The sequence below is a fragment of the Salmo salar genome, chromosome ssa29, assembly GCF_905237065.1.
Source record: "Salmo salar chromosome ssa29, Ssal_v3.1, whole genome shotgun sequence".
Taxonomy (NCBI): domain Eukaryota; kingdom Metazoa; phylum Chordata; class Actinopteri; order Salmoniformes; family Salmonidae; genus Salmo; species Salmo salar.
In genome coordinates, this window is record NC_059470.1 from 9,301,828 (window position 1) to 9,327,228 (window position 25,401).

At 41.4% G+C, this 25,401-nt stretch overlaps 1 protein-coding gene across 4 annotated transcripts in view; it reads left to right on the plus strand.

Moving 5' to 3' along the window:
• ptprn2 (protein tyrosine phosphatase receptor type N2) overlaps window positions 1-21,826 on the plus strand; it is a 278,523-nt gene extending 256,697 nt beyond the window's left edge. The window contains exons 16-22 of one of the 4 annotated variants that reach the window (XR_006762692.1): window positions 2,765-2,842; window positions 5,824-5,943; window positions 7,238-7,400; window positions 10,273-10,326; window positions 12,896-12,960; window positions 17,110-17,183; window positions 20,933-21,826. Coding sequence is in view for 3 of the 4 variants with exons in the window: in XM_014180660.2 (XP_014036135.1) it covers window positions 2,765-2,842; window positions 5,824-5,943; window positions 7,238-7,404; window positions 10,273-10,326; window positions 12,896-12,960; window positions 17,110-17,183; window positions 20,933-21,004 (630 nt within the window). In the remaining variant the exon portion in view is untranslated. Of the gene's footprint in view, window positions 1-2,764; window positions 2,843-5,823; window positions 5,944-7,237; window positions 7,405-10,272; window positions 10,327-12,895; window positions 12,961-17,109; window positions 17,184-20,932 lie in introns of all 4 variants that reach the window. The other 3 variants (XM_014180660.2, XM_014180658.2, XM_014180659.2) reach the window with 3 other exon arrangements.
• Window positions 21,827-25,401: the final 3,575 nt, after the last annotated feature.

Sequence of the window (25,401 nt, forward strand, 5' to 3'; positions counted from 1 at the left end):
TCCTCTCTACCCCCACAGTCATGGAGGGGTGACACAAAAAATTACCTTAGACACCCATTATGCCCCGATGCTCCTCCAAACTTCTTCAGCTCAGGTCAACAGATGATTGGGCACCCACAATGTCCAATGTCATTGGTGTGAGGTTTAGCTGAAAGGAATCCAGCACGCAGTGTCTGCGTTCTAAATTGCACTCTATTCCCTAAATAGCACTACTTCGAACCAGAGCCCTATGGGCCCTGGTCAAAAGTAGTGCACTACAAGGGAATAATTGTTTAAATATTTAATAAGATTTGAATATTCTGTTCGATTTTTTTTTTACCTCAAACTTCAAACCAAACTACTTTTATTTGGTAAAGATGCTGTTTTCCCAAGGTCTATCTAGCTTTCCCACCAACAGAGAGAGAAGAGCAGGAGAGAAGCTGAAATACGGAGGCCATCTTTTCATGTGCTGCCTTTAGTATTCATACAGTGATGTCAGGCAGCGCATAGCTACTGTATGTCTGTGTCCTTGAGATTGCCTAACAGGGAGCTGGAGCCTCTAGCTTTTAGCATCAAGTCTTTCATTTCTGTCAGGATAAAAAAAATAAAAAGCTATCTGTGGAATTTCAACTAGGCAGGAGAGTGTGATGCTAACAAAGCACCGCTATCTGAGGTTCTTCTTTAGTTCTTCTCCAGAAATGCCATTTCAAATAACACGGCTAGGCAACAGGAATTCCGGGTGATCTTACAAAATGTATTTGTAAAGCCAGGTGCATTTTAATGGACCATGCTAGCTAGCTTCATATTGTGGTTGAGTATAGCTACCAAAACTCAACTGAGTTTCCATATCTTATGCTTCACATCTGTAGTCAAAGTGATTAGAATTTAGCTAAACCTCTATAATCATCTCCCCTAGACGGTGCTAATATAACTACTATGAAATCTCATAAAGAAAGAAGTTCATAAAAGAAGATAAGACGTCCATTAAGACAATCTACTGTGTCTCTACAGCAGATCCTGGTATTATTATCTGGGAGCATCCCAAATAGCACCCTATCCTTATATAGTACACTACTTTTGACTAGAGCCATATGGGCCCTGGTCAAAAGTAGTGTACTATAACAGGGAATAGGGTGCCTTTATGGACTCAGCCTCTGTCTCCTCTCTGTTATTGCTCCAGCCCTAAATGGCTCCCTGTAAGTGCTGCACAATTGCATCCATTTCCATAGTAATGGGTGTGGATGTCAGTCATTGGAGTGTCATCCAGTGGAGATTCAGGACTGATTTCTGTGTAACACAAAGGTTTATCCCTTTCTTCTTCTCTATATTAAGATATATACTTATCTCAATGCAAGACTATTGAATGAAACGGTTGTATTGTATGAACCTTTGCAGTATGAAAGCATGGGAATATACAAGTGCTATGATTCATTTCATACAAAACAGAACTCGGACTGTGGAAGAATATACCGTAATACCATGTTTACCTCAAAAAATACAGAACAACCATGTTTTTTGGCACATTGCAAAATGGAACCCATAAAGTACAAATGCCCAATGAACTGAAGTGCACTGATTCAGCTGGTTAGCTCTGGTTAGCACAGGCTGCCCACCTTAAATGGAAACCAAAGTGTTTATTTGGGGAATAGAAATTCTGTTGCACCCCATCATTACACATTCATGATGCTTGAAGTGTGTTTGACTGATGGTCTCACCGAAATAGCCAGCCTCTAATCAGCCGAATATAAAAAAAGCTATCTTCTGTAATGAAACAATGGCTTTGTCTGTGTGTTACAAAATAGCCTAAATTCCAACGGGTTTACTCATGTCTTCTCTATTCTTCTCCTCCTTTTAACAATAGCCATGACTAATAATGCTCATGTGCAATTTGTCTTGTAAATATCTGATATTTTGTAAACGTTAGTAGTCTCCCCTTTGTTCATTGGCTTTCTCAGACTAATATGAACAGACAGACGGTAAAGGCCAGGGTCTTGTTCGGTGGAGCTGGATGTAGAGCTGGTATCAAGCCCATTATGTTGGCTCTTTAATATAAAACAGAGCTTCAGGGGCAATTGCAGAACTCCTTCTATCTTTTCCTCCACCCTCTGTATCTCCGGGTTCTGCATGCCAACACTCCACACCCAAACACACGCACACACGCACACACACACACACACACACACACACACACACACACACACACACACACACACACACACACACACACACACACACACACACACACACACACACACACACACACACACACACACACACACACACACAGAGAGAGAGAGAGACCCCGATCGCCTCTTCTATAGGCCTCTGTGACATTCTCTGACAAGCATCAATAATATGTTGGAGAGGCGATGTCATTTCCTTTGAACATGGTCTTCCTCTAATCAGAGGCATTCAAGAATAGCCATGCCTGGAGGATAGAGAGAGGGGGGGAAAGGTAACAGAGGGGGCGAGAGAGGGAGAGAGAGAGAGAGAGAGAGAAGTGAACGGAGTGAAGAAGTAAATGTGAAAACAAAAACGGAGACCCGGACGGCCAGAGAGGAGAAAAGGTGGGAGTACAACCCTTAGATCCCTCAGAGAGAATGCATGGACTGCTGTTTCACTGTCTTGATAAGCTAGCTCTAACTGTAGAGACAGGGGTTTGTGCGTGTTCCAAATGGTGCCATTTGGTACGCAACCAGGCAGTATGTTCTTGTCCCTTTACACAGAAGAGTTCCCCCCCAGTTTTCACACACAACTCTTGTGTCTTCTTCCCATTTTTTCCCAGATGGACCATGACCCGAGGAACCCCATGTACATCTCTTCACAAGGCCCTCTACCCTCCACCGTGGCTGACTTCTGGCAGGTAACCCATAAAATGATCGGTGATGTCATTTTGAATGCTGAATAGCTCCTGTGTGTTTATGCTCCAGACTTTCTGTTTCTCGTGGTGATATGAAGGTTGCGTCTATTGCGTAACATAGGGCTGGTGAAAGCGGCTTTTTTTTTTTCTCCGCAAGAGAGGATCCCGACAAGACAATTGTCACGAAATCGTCTGTAAATCCCAAACGGTATGAGCTACAAACTCATAAGTCACCTCCACCATGAGACTGTCATGAAAACGACAATGTTGGTCGTTTGGCTCTACGACATCCACAAGCTTTATGGCAGTCGTCTGAACTCTGTCGCGGGCGTCCTCGTTTTGAAGAGGTCTTCTCACCAAACTGACTCTCCAGGTCTAACCATTGGAGCTACAAGCTAATATGTCACCAATATCGAAAGGGGGAGCTTTACGAACACAAAGGTGTCAGTTGTTCTGCTCTACGACACACACAAGCTTCAGGGGTGTCGTTTTGAAGGTAACCCAGTACCAGGCTCTTGTTTTTTTGTTGTTGAGTTTTCTTATAGCGCTCAGATATAGGACAGACGCTTCAAAACCTTGTTCCTTACGATTTATTTTTGGACTGTCTGTTTTGCCATTTATGAATGTGTTATTCAATGTGTTTCTATGGGCTATAGCAGTAAAGACCAAATTCAGTGTTTCATTTTTAAAGGGGTCCCAAAATTCTAAATCAAATGGCTAAATGATCCATTTTAACCCAATTCCATATGTTAGCTCAGTAGATTTTGCAATCTAAGGGCTTAGACTTACAGGGGTTAATGAAACTATGAAATGTACATTTACTGCAGGATCATTTAACAATTTTTTTGTTGTTGCTATTCTGACAACCCAGCAACGCTTTGCTGCCTCAGATTTATGCCGGGTTGCCAAATGGTGTTATTATGCATTAATGTGAAAGCACCCCAGTCATTATGAGGGCCATTGCTACCATACAGTCGAGTTAATGCATCAGCTGTGGTACCGCTGTGTCTGTAATATGTAAGCATGGACCAGAGACACGCACAGGCTTCGTACCAAATGGCACCCTATTCCCTTTATAGGGCACTGGTCAGAAGTAGCACACTATATAAGTAATAGGGTGCCATTGGATACGCAGCCATTAGACCAGCTGGCTCCTTTACTTCCCCCATGTTGAGCTGAAGGTACGCTGACAGTAGGTCCGTACATGTCATTATGTAGTCTGTATTCATGTAATGCCACACAGAAGGAAAGGTTTTCATTATTGAGAAGGCAGATGTCATTTTTAAAAGAGATGCTTGTTAATGGTGTTTTTCTGACGCGAATTGTGTGTGTCTGTGTGTGCGTGCGTGCGTGTGTGTGTGTGTGTGTGTGTGAATGCGTGCATTTGTGTGTGTGAGTGGTGTCAGGTTAGATGGTTGGTTTGTAACACAGCAATTATGCTTTTATCAAGCCATTACGCTTCCCTTTGTTTGAAAAGTGCACCTTGATTGAATACACCATTTTGAATGGACTTTTGTTAATGTGCTGTTGTTACTCTTTAATGTCACATTTTTAAGCACCTCGTGAAAAAGTTGCTTATTGTTTTCTTGTTTGTTTGTTCTTTATTTCATCAAGTGAATAAACAACATATCCATTATCCAAATCTAATTCAAACAATTTACAGCTGAATATTTGGCTTAGTTTACACTAAAACTAGCTTATCATAACTTGCAAATAATTGAAAATCAAAACTACAGTATACCCAGAGAGATGGACTTTAGAAGATTGCAATAAGTAATGAGTCTTTCAACTTTCAGTATTGTTACGTTGGCCTTGAATGTACTTAAAAACTATTTCCAAATAAACTAACAGAGGTGCAGGAGACGAGGAGTCTTTAGCTTTGGTCTGTCTAATCCGCACTGGGCTCCTGCAGCTCTCTCTAATCCTTCCCTCCCTTCCTCCCTCCCTCCTTTCCCTCACTACGTACCCTCGTACCCCCAGCCCTCCACCTTCCCTCCTTTCCATTACCTCTGCTCAACCATGGCCTCACCCTCCCTCCTCTCCCTCTGCTATTCTCTCTCTCTCTTTCTCCCTCTCTTATCCTCCCTCTTGTCTCTCGCTCCCTCTCCCCTCTCTCTCCCCCTCTACTCTCTCTCTCCCCCTCTATTCTCTCTCTCTCCCCCTCTACTCTCTCTCTCCCCCTCTGTTCTCTCCTTAGAGTTCAGGGAATAAGCCAGTCACAGTGAGGGTTCAAAGAGCTCCCAAACAGAGATTTTGACTTGGTTCTCTTTTTATTCTCTGCTTGTGTGCTCAATAATGGAGTGGGGATGTCTAATCACTAAATTACTTTAGAAGTTAATTAAATAAAAAAGTATTCATTGAATTCATTTGTTTATTCTACACTCTTAGAAGGTTCCAAAAGGGTTCTTCGGCTGTCAACATAGGAGGACCTCCTACTGTATTAACTCCTACTGTATTAACTCCTACTGTATTAACTCATAGAGTATTGACTCATACTGTATTAAAATCCTACTGTATTAACTCATAGTGTGTTGACTCATACTGTATTAACTCATACTGTATTGACTCATAGGGTATTACCTCCTACTGTATTAACACCTACTGTATTGACTCCTACTGTATTAACTCCTACTCTATTGACTCAGTGTATTGACTCCTACTGTATTAACTTTTACTGTATTAACTCCTACTGTATTAACTCATACTGTATTGACTCCCAGTGTGTTGACTCATACTGTATTAACTCATACTGTATTGACTCCCAGTGTATTGACTCCTACTCTATTGACTCCTAGTGTATTGACTCCTACTGTATTAACTCTTACTGTATTGACTCATAGTGTATTACCACCTACTGTATTAACTTTTACTGTATTAACATCCTACTGTATTAACTCATACTGTATTGACTCATCCTTCATGAGTTCCCTGCTGTTGTTAATATGACTAGATTTGAGCCCTCCTATGTTCCCTTGTGTCTTCAGATGGTGTGGGAGAATGGCTGTGTGGTCATCGTCATGCTAACGCCCCTGTCGGAAAATGGAGTCAAACAGTGTCAACAGTACTGGCCGGACGAGGGCTTCAATGTCTACCATGTTTATGAGGTAAAACAATGATCCTTGTTTAGGATGTGTTCTTTATTTGTTTAATATATTATTCATCTTCATTTTTATGAAATGGTGTGGTATTGTCCTTCCACATATCTGTTTGGAGTTGATTTGGTCCAGGGGTGTCACACAGTGAGAGTTATTGTACAGTAATTGATATGCAGGTAACTGCCAAAATAATAGAAACACCAGTAAATGAGGAACACAAAGTATATTGAAAGCAGGTGCTTCCACACAGGTGTGGTTCCTGAGTTATTAAGCAATTAACATCCCATCATGCTTACATGCAAACCTTATTGGCCAAGTTGCGTGCACTGAGCGTGCAAAATAAATGTACACATATTTGTAACTTCATAATTTCCCCCACACTGTTTGCACGCGTGACCGAGCGTCTGCGTAGCCAAGCGCTAAACTAAAACTTGGTTCTGTTTGAGACACGCCACGAGCTGCAAGTCCCCTCCTTATTGGATACAATCCCACACGGTTGCTTGAAAGACGAATGAGGAGATATTAATCAAAGATAACTAACTAAAAACTAACTAGGCTTCCATTTTTATCTGTGGATTAATCGTCGGAGTAGAGAAACACACGATTGTTGCAGAATTTGACAAAGAACCAGCTAAAAAAGTGACCGTATTCATGATCAGGTTAAATAACAACTCAATGTTCATCTCCCATGACAAACTGCTAGCAACACCTATCTAGCTGAATGTCCATGAATGTTTCATGTGTGTTTTGACCTGTCCCCAAATTAGTATAGTTGGTGTCATGATCGCATCCGGTGTGGATAGACAAAATCAACATGCACATGATGGTGCATGGGTGGTCACTGAATGGTTTGATGAGTATGAAAACAATGTAAACCATATGCCATGGTAGTGTCAGTCACCAGATCTCATCCCAATTGAACACTTATGGGACATTTTGGAGCGGCGCCTGAGACAGCGTTTCCCACCACCATCAAATGATGGAAGGATGGTGTCGCGTCACTCCAATAGAGTTCCAGACACTTGTAGAATCTTTGCCAAGGTGCATTGAAGCTGTTCTGGCTCATGGTAGCCCAACACTTTATGTTGGTGTTTCCTTTATTTTGGCAGTTACCTGTACCTGGTAATACTGTAGTTCTCACCACAGAAATAGAATCACTAGAACGGACATCTCTATTCAAGTAATTAGTGCCATAATGGGTGTACCCATGAATTTACTTGTCAAATTGCCATGGCCAGAGGTTTTAAGCCTGTTCTGTTGATTCTATTTCTATTGTTCTCACTCCCTTCCCTTGTCTATGCAGGTGAACCTGGTATCAGAACACATCTGGTGTGAGGACTTCCTGGTCAGGAGTTTCTACCTGAAGAACCTGCAGTCCAACGAGACGCGCACCGTCACGCAGTTCCACTTCCTTTCCTGGGTGGACCGCAGCATCCCTGACTCAGCCAGGATCATGCTGGACTTCCGTAGGTAGGCCACCTGTCCCCGTCTGACCAACGGCTGCTCCTTTTGTCTCTTGTAACTTTCCCAGGTTTTCCAGAACCCCCCGCTTGGAGATTTCCAGGTATCTTGCTTATTCCCTCCTAATTCTGGGAATCTTCCAACCGGGATTTGTAGGAATTTGGGGAAAGTAACCAGAATTTTGTAACCTTAGGGGTGATATGAAAACGCTCCTTTTGTTGTTGCCCTGCTTTCACTTGTCTACCTGTTCTCTCCGCTGATCTTTTCTCTTTAACTCCTGCAGAGAATGGGTTTATATGGCTGTTCCTGTAAGACTTATGTTTCTGCACTACTTCTTTGATCGTAGAGCTATTTTCTCTCCTCTGCTCATGCAAGGCAGCAAATTAAACGTCCTCATGGCATGTCTTGAATTTTTTTTTATTCAAACAGCCAATTAAATGGTAAATGTCAAACTAAAAAACCTGGGCGAATGGAAGGGAAAGCCAATGACTGTCTAACCTCTCCTTCCTTGTTCTTCATCTGATGTATGCTGGCAGAAGAGCCGCAATAGGCCCCCAGGGAAACACCCTGAAAGGAATGGGAAATCCCACTCCAAATAAGAATATGTGCCTTCAGATGTGTGGATGGATGGAATTCTATCCTCCTTCGTCACAATTTAGACCAGAAAAAAAAACAAGTTGATAATTGCTTTGTTCTTCTGTGATTTTTTTTCTTCTCATATTTGTGCTGTATTTAAAACTGAAGTGCAAAAACATGATGTCCAAGAAAGGCACTAATTCTTTAGCCTATCATCTGAAATCTCCCTGACCTCTACTGGTGCTGAAAGCTCGTACCTACACTCTAAAAAAAATGCTGTATTGTTTGGTTGACCCAACTGCTGTGTTGCAGGCACTGGGTCACTTAGTTGGGTTGTTTTCTTTAAAAAATGGGTTATTGATGCTGGGTGCTGGGTTATTGGTGCTGGGTACTGGGTTATTGATGCTGGGTACTGGGTTATTGATGCTGGGTGCTGGGTTATTGGTGCTGGGTGCTGGGTTATTGGTGCTGGGTACTGGGTTATTGATGCTGGGTACTGGGTTATTGAGACATTTACTCTAATGGGTGGCCAATAAGATCTAGCTGAAAGCCACAGCCTAATACGACACGCCTCCTGAAAATAACCCTTAGGATTACGTTTTAAAAAAAGACCCAGCTGCTAGGTCAACCCAGCATGAGAGTAACAAATACCCAATTGATGGTTAAATTAACCCATGTTTGGGGTAATCCCAACACCCCAATTTGTTGGGTTATTCACGCTACCCAACTGGCTGAGTGAAAATACTGAAGTCCGCTTCATGTTTAATAACGAATACAGAACTCAGCTGTGGCGGGGCTTGCGCTCTTGCTGGTACGTAAGTCCATCTAATTGGAGTAGCTCTGCAGGTTAGAGAGAGCTCCCCATGCTAAAAGGGTAATTGCTATTTCACTAGAGGTCATTTGGTATCCAGCCCCCTCACTACGGTAGGGGGCTCATGTAGAGGAGGTGAGTAGGATTTGCGCTCTCACGATAAGGTAGCCCTTACCTGCGACTTCAAAATCAGTGTCACCTTCAGCCCATGAGGAAATGTCCTCTTGGTCTAATGATTTAAGGGGTTGGTTTCCCGGAGCAGGAGACCAGAGTTCAGGATCCCACCTTTGACCCTCATATCCCCACAATGCACCGCTCGTGTAGTGGTTTTGGCCAACTAAGAAATTAGCGGTTGCCAGTGTCATTTTTGTGACGTTGCAGCTAGTAATATGAGCCCAGTTGCATAGTCACAAAAGTGATCATTGGAAACCGTGTCTCTTCAGCCAGGCCTGTGCGCACACTTTCTGTCTCTCTCTCTCTCTCTCTCTCTCGCTGCTCCTCTCACTTTCACTTTTCCACCCCTTTGGTTTGCACAATAACTCCCACCACCTCTGTTCACTCTCAAACTACTCAAAATGCCTGGTTTGTTTGATAAATTACCTGTAAAATGCGTTTTATTTTTCGTCTTACTTTGATGACGTTTTTCTTTCACAAACAAATGCTCCTTCTCATTGTTCAAAAAGTGTTATTCATTTTAATGTTCATTTTAAAATATGTAGTAAATGGAATATGGTTTGTTATAAATGTTATATGCATGCTAGGTCACAACAATTATATGCTACTGTATATCACATACAATGCTAGTATTTAATCAATTACTGTATATAAAATTATAATATTCCTGTGTAGGGTTAGATTTTTTTTTCCTTTTTAAACGTCATTGAAGTTTGAAAAAAAACAGCCTCTTGTCTAAATGACCTCTGAGCATTTAGTGTAAAAAAAAATAATACTAATAAAAAGAAATAAAACAGGACCGATGTAGCCAGTAGTTTCCATGGCAACAGCTGGGTGTAGACGGCTAGTTGGCTCCCACTGTGTGTCTGTGGTGTGTAACATTTATAATTGTGCAAGGTTAATGCGTTGCGGATCACAACATCTTACCACCGCATCCATCATGGCATTAAATACATGTCACAATATGGTGTTTTAAATTACCCTTCATTCATTCGTATTGTTCAACATAGAATACTTTTGCCCTCACATTATTTTGATTGGCAAGGGGCCTCGAAAGGTTCAAAAATTACTGATTTACAAAATTTTAGTTTTATAATTTTTTGTTGTCTCTAAAAGTACAAACTGAATTTTTCCTGATCGTTGAAATACAGTAAGCAGCATGTGACCCTTTTTTGTGAGTCATCCACATATTTGATTTGGTGATGTGCAATACACTATATGACTTTTATCTAGTAAAATTTAGCAGATGTGCTCCAAAACATGTGCTTGTTTTGAAGTGTGACATTAATAGCAGACTTTCTTCTGTTTTATTACAGAAAGGTTAACAAGTGCTACCGGGGTCGGTCTTGTCCAATAATTGTCCACTGCAGGCAAGTATATTACAATAATTATAACCTTGTAACGATGCTCTGGCTGAATGGGTGTCAATTGCATTACATGACAGACTGAGAATATACGTTCCACTACATATTTATTTGGACAGGGAAGTGAAAACTTTTAATTTGACTCTATGTTTCAGCATTTTGGATTTGAGATCAAATGTTTCATATGCGGCTACAGTACAGAATGTCAGCTTTTATTTGAGGGTATTTTCATACATCTCTGTTTTACCATTCAGAAATGAAAGCACTTCATGTATCTCGCCCCCCATATTTGAAGGTGTCATATGTATTTAATTCACCTATATGTAAATTAAAGTAGTGACAATTTTTGTATTTGGTCCAATTTTACTAGCAGGCAATGATTACATAAAGCTTATGACTCTTCGAACTTGTTGAGTGCGATTGCGGTTTGTTTTGGTTGTGCTTATGTTGTGCCTAATAAATAATGTATTTTGTTACTTTTATTGTAAATAAGAATAGAATAGGTTTTTGAACACCTACATTGATGTGGATGCTACCATGATTACAGATAATCATGAACGCATTGCGAATAATGATGAGTGTGAAAGTTACAGAGGCATAAATATCATACCCCCCCCCCCAAAGAAAATGGTAACCTCCCCTTTTATTGGGAATGGTGAGAGGTTAGCATGTCTTGGGGGTCTTTGTGCCTCTGTAACTTTCTCATCATTATTCACAATTCATTTATGATGACATTTATAGAGTCACAAGCTTGATGTAGTCATTGCATGCTTGGAATATGGGAACAAATACTGAACTTTGACACATACAGTAAAAGTGAATTTTCCTAAATACTTATGACATCTTCAAATGCAGGTTGGCATTTATTGGGATGACTCATGTACAGGAGACAGCTCTGCAGCGTAGTCACTAGCTGGCAAGGCCACAAAGTTATACAATTTGATTTTAAACCTAACCCTGACCTTAACCCTAACCTTAACAATACTGCTAACCTTATGCCTAACCTTAAATTAAGACCAAAAAGCATTTTTTTTCCTTCATGAATTGTTACAATTTATAGGCAATTTTGACTTTGCAACTGGCCCATCTAGCGGAAATCGCTCTGCCTCCAGGACAAGATTCATCCCAATAACCGTCAACCTGCCCTTCAAATGGGGGGACTAGATACATAAAGGGCTCTCATTTATAAACTGTAAAACAGATATGCACAAAAATACCCTGAAATAAAAGGTGACATTCTGTACTGTGGCCTCATATGAAGCAATTGATTTCAAATCCAAAATGCTGGAGTATGGAGCCAAATCAAATGTTTTAGCTTCACTGTCCAAATAAATACATAAGAACGTATAGGAAGACACAGTTAGACACACAGTTACCTAAAATATTGATATTTTTATTTTTGGGATCAGATTCACTGACCGTACAAATGTGTACTTTTGGAAACCATATTGCACCAATATATTTTTCGTTTTGTTTAGTTAGTGAAGCTTCACTCGTTATTTCGTAGCAGGTAACTGCCTCCATATCTTTAATAGTGTTCAGTCATGCACGAAGAGTTTCTGTCTGTCCGTCTATCTGGCCATAGAGGTCTCTGCCTGGTCTCTAGATGAGAAACAGTGGATTAAATAAACAGTTGCGCTCCTCGCCTCACGCCGCTCTCTCGGTCTCTCCTGTTTTATTGGCTTTGCCTTTATTAGAGAGATAGTGAACGCCTTGTTTGCAATTAACATGCAGACAGATTGAATGCCCGGCAGGCACAAAGACAGGCTTTTCATGTGTCTATCTCTGGTGGAATAGCAAAGCAGGCTCCCCAAAGCTGCCCTGCTAATGGCCTCTGGCCTCTCCGCCTCTCCTCTGCTCCTGAGGTGCCTGTCTGCTACACGCTCGCGCTGCTGCTGCTTTTGAAAGCTTTTGTCCCTCATAACGCCAGTTCCAAACCACTCCTCTCTATAGAAGTATTTGGACCACACACACATGTATGTGTACACACACACAGACACACATTCTTGCACACGCACGCACGCACACGCACACACGCACACACACGCACACACACACGCGCACACACACACACACACTCACACGCACACACACTCACACACACACACGTGCATGTTTTGCTAATTTGTTCTTAAAAATCTAAACACTGCAAATAAATATGTTTATATTTTTATAATGATGACAACTTTGTACGCAATGGTTATTACAGCTTTTGTTCATATCTTATGTTCTTCAATTTAATATCATTATCAAATGGGTAATGTATGGTAAATACATTTGGGTAATGTATGGTAAATAACTGTGGGTAATGTATGGTAAATAACTGCTATTTACCATACACAACCCATTTGTACCCGCGTGTACTACTGTACAGTAAGCAATGTAATATATATTTTGAAATGCTCTCCTCATCATTTGTATTTCCTCAGACTTTACAGCAATAATGCAAGACATTCTAAATGAGCTATTTCATTTCATGTAAGAGGCAAACACTACTGTTGTATTTGAGGGATCCGCTCTTTGTCCTTTTTCTACCCCACTAATGAGCGTCTTCTTCTCTCTGGTTACTTTGCAGTGACGGAGCTGGCAGAAGCGGAACGTACATTCTGATTGACATGGTCCTCAATAGGATGGCTAAAGGTAGGAGTTGATGGGCCTCTCCGTCTTGCACTTTTTCTGCTTGTGTGGAGACGTTGCCATGGCAACGGCGAAACGCCTCCATTTTCAGCCGAAGGTCTTGGGACGCATTAGAGGGTGACTGAGTGAGGCCTCTGCTGAAAACTCTGGGAGGGATCTCCAGAAAGGAGAAGAGAGGGAGAGAGAGAGGGTGAGGGAGAGAGAAAGACAGTGATAGGAGGGAGAGAGCAATAGCATGGCTACTCATAACTGAAATTAATTATCATAAACATTCACAAAAAAACAACAAGACCATGATTGTGTTTTTGTACATATTTATTTCTTTGAAATTTCTTTTAAAAAAGGGTCATTTTTCAACTGTTTTTTTTCAGCCATCGCCAATGTCAAATTCATTCCCCTGTAAAGGGCAAGTTAATTTATCATAATTATACAGTATATATTCCATCTTAATTTGGCTTCTCACAAGATGCAAATATTGATGTATTAATCGACATGCATATCACACAACCACCTTTGAGTATGTTTTCAGAATATTATGCGCATATAGTATGACCGATACGACCTCCGACGAGACATCAAACATGCAAAAGGACAATATGGGAGGAAGGTGGAATCCTATTACACTGGCTCTGAAGCACTTCATATGTGGCAGGGCTTGCGGGTTTCAAAGGGAAACCCAGCCGTGGGATGCCCAATGATGCAGAACTCCCAAACGAACTAAATGCCTTTTATGCTCACTTCAAGGAATACAACACTGAGTCTTGCATGAAAGCTCCTGTTGTTCTGGATGACTGTGTGATCTCGCTTTTCATGGCTGATGTGAGTAAAACTTTTAAACAGGTTAGGGTACATTCTCAAAGCATGCGCAGACCAGCTGGCAAGTGTCTTCACGGACATTTTCAATCTCTCCTTGTCCCAGTCTGTAATCCCAACATGTTTCAAGTTGACCACCATTATCCCTGTTCCCAAGAACTTCAAGGTAACCTGCATTAATGACTATCGCCCTATAGCACTCACATCTGTAATTATGAAATGCTTTGAAAGGCTGGTTATGACACACATCAACACCATCATCCCAGACACCCTGGACCCACAATTTGCATACCGCCCCAACAGATCCAAAGATGATGCAATCTCAATTGCACTTCACACTGCCCTCTCCCACCTGGACAAGAGGGGAAATAACTATGTGAGAATGCTGTTCATAGATCAGCATTCAATACCATAGTCCCCTCCAAGCAAATTACCAAGCTAGGGACCCTGGGACTGAACACCTCCCTCTGCAACTGGATCCTGGACTTCCTGACCGGCCAGCCCCAGGTGTTGAGGGTAGGCATCAACACCTCAGCCACGCTGACCCTCAACATGGGGGGCCCTCAGGGGTGTGTGCTTAGTCCCCTCCTGTAGTCCCTGTTCACCCACGACTGTGTGGCCACGCACGACTCCAACACTATCATCAAGTTTGCTGACAATACAATGGTGGTAGGCCTGATAACAGATGGTGATGAGACAGCCTACAGGGAAAAGGTCAGAGACTTGTGGTGTGGTGTCAGGACATCAACCTCTCCCTCAACATCAGTAAGACCAAGAAACTGATAGTGGACTATAGGAGAAAGGGTGGCGAGCACGACCCCATCCACATCAACAGGGCTGTTGTGGAGAGGGTCGAGAGCTTCAAGTTCCTTGGCGTCCACATCACTAAGGATTTAACATGGTCCACATGACAGTGCCCCTTCCCCCTCAAGAGGCTGAAAAGATTTGGCATGGGCCTCAAATTCTCAAAGTTCTCAAGTTCTACAGCTGTACCATCGAGAGCATCTTGACTGGCTGCATCACCACTTGGTATGGCAAATGCGCTACTGAGGGTGGTGAAGCATTACAAAGAGTGGTGCGGACAGCCCAGTACGTCACTGGGGCTAAGCTCCCTGCCATCCAGGACCTCTATATCAGGCGGTGTCAGAGGAAGGCCCCAAACAATTGCCAAAAATTCCAGCCACCCTAGTCATAGACTGTTCAGTCTGATACCATCCAGCAAACGGTACCCGAAGCATCGGCTCTCTTGAGACCGTTTTGACCCCCGAGCCATAAGATTTCTAAATAGCCATAAGACTGCTAAATATTGAATGAAATGGTTACCCGGACTATCTGGCCTGACCCAATCTATGCACACTCAAAAGACTATATATGCACACTATACACACACACACTCACTTACACACACTACACTGACACTCTCACACACATTCACAAACACTACATACGTACACACACACACACATAACACACACACACGCATACCGACACAACTCAAATACACATACGCACACACAGATACACACACGATTGCACATCACATGCCTCTGCTACTCTGTTCTCTATTTTACTTGTATTATTATCTATCCTGATGCCTAGTCACTTTACCCTGCCTTCATGTAAATATCTACCTCAAATACCTCGTACCCCTGCACATTGATCTGGTACTCCCTGTATATAGCTCCCTTCTTGTGTATTTTATTCCTCTTTTGTTAGTATATATATTTATATATATTTTTTATTTTTTATTTTAATTATTATTATTTTTTACTCTGAATCGTTGGGAAGGGCTCGTAGAGAAAGCATTTCATGGTAAAGTCTACACCCGTTGTATTTGGCGCATGTGACAAATACAATTTCATTTGATTTGATTTACTATACAACACCAGGCTCTGTATTGCATAATGAGAAATAACTCCAGCAGTGGATACAATAGATGTCCCCCTATGCCCCCATGCCCCTTGGCCTCCCACCCCTATCAGAGCAGGTCATCCGTACATCTGGCCCTGACCCTGGCCACCTCCTTCTCTGTGTCTTTGGACCCTTGCTCTATAGCTTTGGTCTTAATGGGGGAATCAAAGGGCAGAGTCAGGGTAGCATGGTCCTGCTGGATGAGGGTCTTTCTCAGGCTGTCACACACATCCCTGTTCTGGGGTTCAGGCTAGAGGTTTGCGATGGGGCGTGGGGCTAGGGTTTGGGTTTGGGCTGTGGCTGTAGCTAGTGGTTGTGATTGGGACTGGGCCTGGGACCAGACCCACAAGTTTTTGTTATGTTGAGCAATGAGCAACCCAGACCATGAGCGGCCTATCCCTCTTTGTTTGGTGTGAGGCTCATCTGGTCTTGAGAAGTGTGAGGCCTTGTGTTCCCAAACAGAATGAAAAGCCCGGGGGGCCCAGACATAAAATCCCTCTTTCACCTTCTTCTTCTTCTTCCTCCTCCTCTTCTTCATCTTCTTCTCTCCTCCAGAGTGAATTGTACACAAGAATAATTTCACTCCGAAGCCTTTTATTGTTGGAGAATTTTCTCCCCTCTTAAACTTGAGAATCCAACACTTCTAAAACATGAAAGTTGTATTGGATCACTTTGAGCTGGGAGTCCAGCTGCATTAACCGGCCCCTTCTCTCCCTTCCCTCTCTCCCCCTTTCAAAACGTCTTTAAGGGCTCTGGGCTTTCTCTCCCTCTATTTCTTTTTTTGGGAGTGAATCTCAAATGAGCCCTCATGGTCCCCTCCAACTCACCATTTATTAGAGACTCCCACAGTAGTCTGGTTGTTGAAGTTGTTCAAGCTAAAGGTGAAAGGAGATTTCAAATGAGAGTTTATTGCACGTTGGCATTATTCAGTCTATTACAGCTACTCAGCTCACATAACTTGCAGAATTTTAAAATGATACAAAAACATTTATTGTATGGTGAAGGTCAACTATATCACATCTAACACATCTCTCATATTTTCCCACATCATACGAAGTATAGCAAATTGGCTTGATTTTCCATTCATTTCCGATTATCTCAGACATCAGAATGCAAGCTTCTGAATCACAGTTGGGCATAGTGCAATTTTATGCCTGCTACTACAATACATGGGTCTTATTCAAGCAGGGCACAGTTTCTTTGATTGCATCATTGATTGTAGAATATTCCCTGCCCCAGAAATATCCCCATGCATATATTATTCTAGTGAAAACAGTCAGTGGCTCCTTTCCAAGTCTTTCGAGGGATGAATGTAATAATTTTCAATCGCTATGCCTATCCAAAGGGAGCCGGTAGAAAGGAGATTGACAGATGTGAGCTGGATTACTCTGCTGCTTTGAACTCAGTCCAATGTGCGGTCTGTTGCAGGTGCTAAAGAGATTGATATTGCCGCTACCCTGGAGCACTTGAGAGACCAAAGACCCGGCATGGTCCAGACAAAGGTAAGGTCCCTCGCTCTGAGGGAGGGAAGGAGGGAGTGGGGAGAGGGGCGAAGTGGGGGGAGTTCATGTCATTCACAAAGAGGTGCATCTAGTTCACGGGTAAGCGCACATTAACATGATTGGTTGCTTGAAATTATCAAGACCATTTATTTATTGGAGGAGCTTTTGTTTAAAAGATTCTCAGTCAGTTCATATTCAAAATCACACATGAGGAAGTTTATGTCCACAGACACTGAGGGCTGGTTTCCCAAACACATATTAAGCCTTGTTCTGAACTTAAAAAGCATGCTCAATGGAGAAACCCCTTTTGAAATAGCTTTTTAGTACAGGACTAGGCTTAATCTCTGTCTGGGAAACCAGCCCTCAGAGTTAAAGATCTTAGCATTTGGCTTTTTTTTGCAATATCCAAAACTCATGTTCTCCTACAAAAACTCCTGCCATACCTTACTTTATTATTAACCTTTAGACTGACGAGTTACCATACCCGGTCTCAGGGATGGCTAACTCTGGAAATCTCTTCGGTCTCCTCAGTGTTAGGTAAATCTGCTTTTAGTTTCTTTGCATCCCATGTATGGAACAATCTAGAGTTCTCTACAACTGGATGTTCTGGTGCCTCTCGGGCAGTTCAAAATGTTGATTGGGGACCTCTTTGCTGATGAATGTGATTGTTTTTCTTGAATGTAGAGGAGACCTTGGCCACACTTTTTACTTTTGTGTATTTCTCAGCACCAGTAAATCATACAAGATTCTTTTCAACATTAATAGAAAGACCAAGGTCTTGGGTTGAAATAGGGAGCGTTTTTTATCCTTATAAGCAGTGCTTAATTTGAGCCAAGCAGAACAGGATCCACTTTCGACTGTTTCGTTCCGGAACCTCCAGTATTTGGCTGGATCCGGTACCTCTCGTGGCATTAAAAATAATTGCCACATTTTACAACGCTCTCCACAGTACATTTTCCAAACACATTTTGATACGTAGGTCAAAAAGATATTTGTGTTTACTGGAAAGGAAGGCCTTTATAGCAACATCACAAAAGAGCTTGGGATTTGTTATATAGTGGCAATGTCCCCGAACAATATGGTTATAATGGAGTTGATAGTGACCAGGTGGATGAGTTCTTTCAAAGAATTCACATATTTTGATCTTAAAAGTTATTACACACAACCAACCCGTGAGACAACTAACCCTGGTCTCCCATATTGTAATTTTTCATATATTAGTATTATATTGTATTTTGTAAATGAATATGTATGCAGGGTTCCCTTGTGAAAGAGACCTTGGTCTCAATGGGACTCCGTGTTAAAATAAAGGTAAAATAAATAAATCCATAACACGTAATTCTTGCTTGCCTCTAGAATTTAGAGTAGCCTCCTAACTCCCATTCCTCTTCTCTTAAAGGTTGAGTAAGTCGGAATTGTGTCCACAAATGTACCCACGTTTATATTATATGTAAATAGTTTATGATTAGTCAATGCTACAGTATAATATCGTTATTTTTATACCTCTCCCTATTAGCTGAAATCGTATTTTTTTTTCAAACGCCATTTTAGCTGTCACACTAGCTGTTCGATCCGAACCGATTCACAAATCATGGGAATTTGTCACGCTATGCAAACATGGCCTCCGCTCTGAGGCAGGTGTTGCTAGGCAACCCCATGGACTTGCCCAAGCAGGCCCCAGCTAAAGCCAGTGTGAGAAACTTGCTAGAAAGCGTGTCTGTGATGAAACGAAATAAATACTGCACTCTGAACCCCACAACTTCTTTGCTAGATTAATGATAGTGTTGTTAGACAAAGTACGGAAATGGAACGTCAAAATCGTGATGTAGTTTTATTGGGATTTGCAGCTGTTGCGGGTAAGTAATGCATCTGCTAGCTTCTGCAGTAACTGAACGTTACTCATCCTTTAACTAAAAATAATCTTACTCATTTACCTGGGAGTGGGTGAGGTTTGAAACATCTCATTACAAGCAAGTCGGTTCCCTGGAGAATATGTGTATTTAAACAGACCATGCTCGCTCATCTATGAATACTGAATTATGATGGGCAGCGAAAGCTTTTTGTGTCGTTTAAGACGGCTGCATTTAGCTCTGGAAATATCAATTAAGGCAATCAGGGCAAAATTAGGCTGTATCGCGTTTATCAAAGTTGTTTACTGGAGACGTCCTGAAGTTTTTATTTATGTAAATTAAATGGATTTAATGCAGCTTTCGCTGGATCATATTTACCAGTTACCCAGGTATCTGATTGGAGCTTGTTAGGAAAGGTTTCGTTTTGGCAAACGTAAATGTTAAAAGCCTTTCACTAAAACATCTAAGTGCAAATTAAATTACAGCAGAGAACTAGCAATATTATTGATGCTACTATGGTGCCTCACAGGTTCATCAAGAGGACTGCTTTTAGCTGTAAAATATATGCAACATTAGCTGTTCTGGGTCTTAGATATAGATGTGTTAGATTTTACATTGTTGAAAGAACACTTTTTTCACACCAATAGATAATATACTGACTATGCTCATGAGCAAGTCTCCTTTAACTTTGTGGGAAAGACAGAGGTTTAACTCCCTCCAGTGGTCGAAATGTGAAACCCTCTTCCTAGGCCACCATAATGCCTACCGAGACAGCTTAATCAATATGTTCCAATGCTTAAAGATTTGTGGAATTTCTTTAAAAAAAAAATAATGTTTTAATTAACTATCGCTATTAAAGGTATTTTATGAAGACCTATACAAATAAGAACAACCTAAGCAAAAAAGTATTGACATTACTTGTTGTAAAGAACTCCTCAGTATAGATTTTATTTTACTCCGGGCAAAAATGTGGCAGGTTTTGTGTTGACACATCTGAAGTCTGATTCTTGCAAACGCCTACCTCTCCTCAGTGAGTTTATTTTAGCGCCTGAAGCCTGAAGCCTGAGTGAGAGTTGAGGAGTGGAATGTGAAACAGTGCGTCTTCAGGGTGAAAAACGATCGGTCCTGTTGTGCTCCTGAGGGAGCACAGTGAGTCACACACATACACATGCACACACGCTTGAGAGAAGAGTTGACTTAAGCCTAGATTCAATCAGATCAAGCTTTAACCCGTGCTAGCTGACACCCGCATAGTTGGTGTTTTGGAGGTGTCGGAGGCATAAGTGCGTTAAAGCTGTCAAATCGGTGAGTGGCTTTTCTTGTTGTCATTGTCATGAAGCCACACCCGTTCCACCCACTTTAGAGGTTCAGAACGATAAAGTGAAGGCAATGGGGTGATTCCTCACGAAACAAAAACAAAGTGAGACCATGATTTTGGGGATTTTATCCGTATAAGGGTCCTTTGTTGACATATATTTGACATTTGTATATTGAAGCATAATTAAGAAATAATGAATTGAAGTTGGAACATTTGTGACATTTTGGCGTTACCCAGGCCTTCTTTAAGACTCCATAATGTTTCATCTGTAGGTGCTACAAAGCAAAAGTTGGTGTCATACAAAGCTTTACCACTTCCTCTGTAACAGTATTTTAATAGTATTAGAGTAGTATTTTAGTAATTTCTTTAGTATGAATACTGAAAACTATAAACATAAATATTGAAAATCTTTTTTTTTTTTTATTTGGAATGAAATGGTATATATATTTTTTTCAATATATTGTTCAACAAGTGGTAGTTATAAAAAGTGTCACTCAGATATGAGTCACTGGCAGTCCTATACCTTTACACTCACCGCTGTCCAACTCTCTCTCGTTCTCTCTCGCTCTCTCTGTCCACAGGAGCAGTTTGAGTTTGCGCTGACAGCCGTGGCGGAGGAGGTGAATGCCATCCTAAAAGCACTTCCACAGTGAAACTCGACACCGCAGCGCACCGCACCATGCCATGTCTCGCTGTCTAAACACACGTTCCTCTGCCCACTCAAGACTGACATCTCGTCCATGTCCCAAATGGCACCCTATTCCCTACGGAGCGGACTACTTTTTTTTTTTTTACCAGGGCCTATAATAGGTTGCCATTTGGGACACATACCTCTTCTCCTGCTTTCTCTCTCCTCTGATTCTCTCTCTCTCTCAATCTCTCTCTTGGTATACTTATGAATGCTGTGCCAGATATTTGACCGACCTGGTCTTCTTAACTGTGATGTATTCTGTTTGCAGTTGTTATCGAACATATGTTTTAGTGCCACTAACAGATAGCTAGACAAGATAACGTGTGTTCGCTCTCTCTCTTTGTGATCTGAATAATGTGTTAAACTTAGCATCAGATACTTGGTTATTGATGTGATGAATATGATATTGTATTCAAGGCCCAAACATCTGTGTCCTGTATATAGAGAAGATGCTTAAGAGAATGATGCCGAAGCGATCTTTACTATTTAAGTTCTAAACCAGATACTATGACCCCGTTCAAATACAGTTGAAGTTGGGAGTTTACATACACCTTAGACAAATACATTTAAACAGTTTTTCACAATTCCTGACATTTAATCCAAGTAAAAATTCCCTGTCTTAGGTCAGTTAGGATCACCGCTTTATTTCAAGAATGTGAAATGTCATAATAATAGTAGAGAGAATGACTTATTTCAGCTTTTATTTCTTTCATCACATTCCCAGTGGGTCAGAAGTTTACATACACTCAATTAGTATTTGGTAGCATTGCCTTTAAATTGTTTAACTTGGGTCAAACGTTTCGGGTAGCCTTCTACAAGCTTCCCACAATAAGTTGGGTGAATTTTGGCCCATTCCTCCTGACAGAGCTGGTGTAACTGAGTCAGGATTGTAGGCTTCCTTGCTCGCACAAGCTTTTTCAGTTCTGCCCACAAATTGTCTATAGGATTGAGGTTAGGGCTTTGTGATGGCCACCCCAATACCTTGACTTTGTTGTCCTTAAGCCATTTTGCCACAACTTTGGAAGTATGCTTGGGGTCATTTTCCATTTGGAAGACCCATTTGCGACCAAGCTTTAACTTCCTGACTGATGTCTTTAGATGTTGCTTCAATATATCCACATAATTTTCTTCCCTCATGATGCCATCTATTTTGTGAAGTGCACCAGTCCCTCCTGCAGCAAAGCACCCCCACAACATGATGCTGCCACCCCTGTGCTTCACAGTTGGGATGGTGTTCTTAGGCTTGCAAGCCTCCCCCTTTTTCCTCCAAACATAACGATGGTCATTATGGCTGAACAGTTCTATTTTTGTTTCATCAGACCAGAGGACATTTCTCCAAAAAGTACGATCTTTGTCCCCATGTGCAGTTGCAAACCGTAGTCTGGCTTTTTTATGGCGGTTTTGGAGCAGTGGCTTCTTCCTTGCTGAGCGGCCTTTCAGGTTATGTCGATATAGGACTCGTTTTACTGTGGATATAGATACTTTTCTACCTGTTTCTTCCAGCATCTTCACAAGGTCCTTTGCTGTTGTTCTGGGATTGATTTGCACTTTTCACAACAAAGTACGTTCATCACTAGGAGACAGAACGTGTCTCCTTCCTGAGCGGTATGATGGCTGCCTGGTCCCATGGTGTTCATACTTGCGTACTATTGTTTGTACAGATGAACGTGGTACCTTCAAGCGTTTGGAAATTGCTCCCAAGGATGAACCAGACTTGTGGAGGTCTACAATTGTTTTTCTGAGGTCTTGGCTGATTTCTTTTGATTTTCCCATGATTTCAAGCAAAGAGGCACTGAGTTTGAAGGCAGGCCTTGAAATACATCCACAGGTACACCTCTAATTGACTCAAAGTATGTCAATTAGCCTATCAGAAGCTTCTAAGGCCATGACATAATTGTCTGGAATTTTCCTAGCTGTTTAAAGGCACAGTCAACTTAGTGTATGTAAACTTCTGACCCACTGGAATTGTAATATAGTGAATTATAAGTGAAATAATCTGTCTGTAAACAACTGTTGGAAAAATTACTTGTGTCATGCACAAAGTAGATGTCCTAACCGACTTGCCAAAACTATAGTTTGTTAACAAGAAATTTGTGGAGTGGTTAAAAAAACGAGTTTTAATGACTCCAACCTAAGTGTATGTAGACTTCCGACTTCAACTGTACTTTCGAACTGCATCCTTCCGTCCTTGAGGTAACAGATCTGTATATGATTGGATCGGTGTAAGCAAGGTTATCGTCCTATTACTTCCACCAATCCAACCAATTCATAAATGTGATTATTGTACTGAAGGTTGGAAGGAAGGATATATTCCTGAAGTATTTGAACAGGGCCGGTAAGTGAGGTTTAGTTGTTCTCTTGTGCAGGCATTCTTGCAGCAGACTGTATTCATTTGTTTGACATTGTTATGTATATGAATGTAATATCGGGAATATTTAAGCGTCACCGAAGTATAGTGATTACAAATAGAGTGATAAATATAGCTATTAACAATATGATATGATTAAGCTGAATTATATTGACATTGTTCATTATATTTGTTTTGTCCTTTTAATTGACAGAATATTGTGACATGTGTACAGGTGAAGTCCAAAGCCGGGGTGTCAAATATGCAGTGAGGGAGTCCCATCTGGCCTGCGGGTGGTTTGGGTGGGTGGAAATATTTGTTTGGGGGAGGGGGAAATGAACTTCATTTACTTTAAAATTACTAAAACCAAATCGAAACTGTAGAAATTATAATGGACCTACACTCATACAGTTTCTTGACTGCGTCCAGCTAGCTAATAATACACCGAAATGAAAACTAGACAGTCAGGATGATTAGAAAATTCCAAAAACGATGGATAGAGGACTATAATTTTTTTTTTTAAATATAACCAATTTTCAGTGCGGCCCTCTGGATCTCGTTGAAAACCGAATGCAGCCCCTGGGGCAAAATGAGTTTGACACCCCTGATGTATAGAATATAAATGATTGGATCCCTGTAGTGCTATTAAAATGTTTACTGAACTCTTCAATGAAAACCATATATTTTGTGTGAAAATAAAAATGATATCAGATTGATAATAAACCATAGAACGGTTGATCACAGATTTGTCTGTCATTTTTTTCCACTAGCTCTTTAGAAAACATTCAAAGGAGTACTTATGGTATTTGTATAAGGGCACAAGGCGAGACCCAAATGCAGACACAGAAGGCAGATTGTAGAGCTCCGATATTTATTATAACAAAGGGAGTAGGCAAAGGCAGGTTGGGGACAAGCGAGAGTTCATAAACCAGGTCAGAGTCCAAACAGTACCAGACGATAGGCAGTCTCAAGATCAGGCCAGGCAGGGGTCAGAAACAGATCCAAGTCCAAAAACAGTACAAGGGGATAGGCAGGCTGGTAGTCAGAACAGGCAGAGTGATCAGGCAGAGTGGTCAGGCAGGCGTGTATGGAGTCAGGACAGGCAAGGGTCGAAACCAGGAGGACAAGAAACAAACAGAGACTGGGAAAAATAGGAGCAAGGAAAAACAATGGTTAACTTGGCAAACAAGACAAACTGGCACAGAGAGACAGGAAACAGAGATATACACATTGGGGAAAATAAGCGACACCTGGAGGGGGTGGAGACAATCACAAGGACAGGTGAACCAGATCAGGGTGTGACAATTTGATGAACAGTTAAATAAAAGATGGCTTCGTTTACCAGAGAGCCGGTGAGTGCACTGACTGAATTCCATGCCTGAAATTAAGGGCACTATTCAAACTTCAGAGATATGGATTGAATAGAGCCCTAATGCTGCTTTTCAGCTGTAACACTGTTGTTACACTAGTGTATACACCCTTATGTTATACTGGAGAAATTGTGTTTCCATAGCTAGGGCTGACAATTAGGACTAGTACAGCATAATCAAAACAGTTGCTTTGTGAGAAGGTATTGAAGGTCACAGTACAGTTAACCATAGTTATGTAAATGCAGGTTGAAAAGTCCATCCCTGGACAGATTAAATGATTGTCTTCTTACCGCATTTTTCAGATGAGAGAGAGGGCAGGCTATGAAAGCGAATCAGCCCAGTATTTTACCCAATGAGATCCTTTGGGGGTAATATCAGGCGTGAATGGTCTGGGAACTTCTCAGTACATGGTTGAGGTATAAGGGAAGCCATAGCCTATACGGGAGACAACAATCAGATTGTCTTCATTTCAATCTCATATCAGGTTTGTGTATCCTATTGCACCGAGGGCACTGATCACCTTTACTTCCTAGGTTTTCATAGTGCTTTTCAGTTTCTGAATGTTGTTCAGAAGATGGTGGGCGTCGATATTCCTACTCGCAAGTCATTGCCGTACACTTCGAATCGAGTACAGGCTTAACA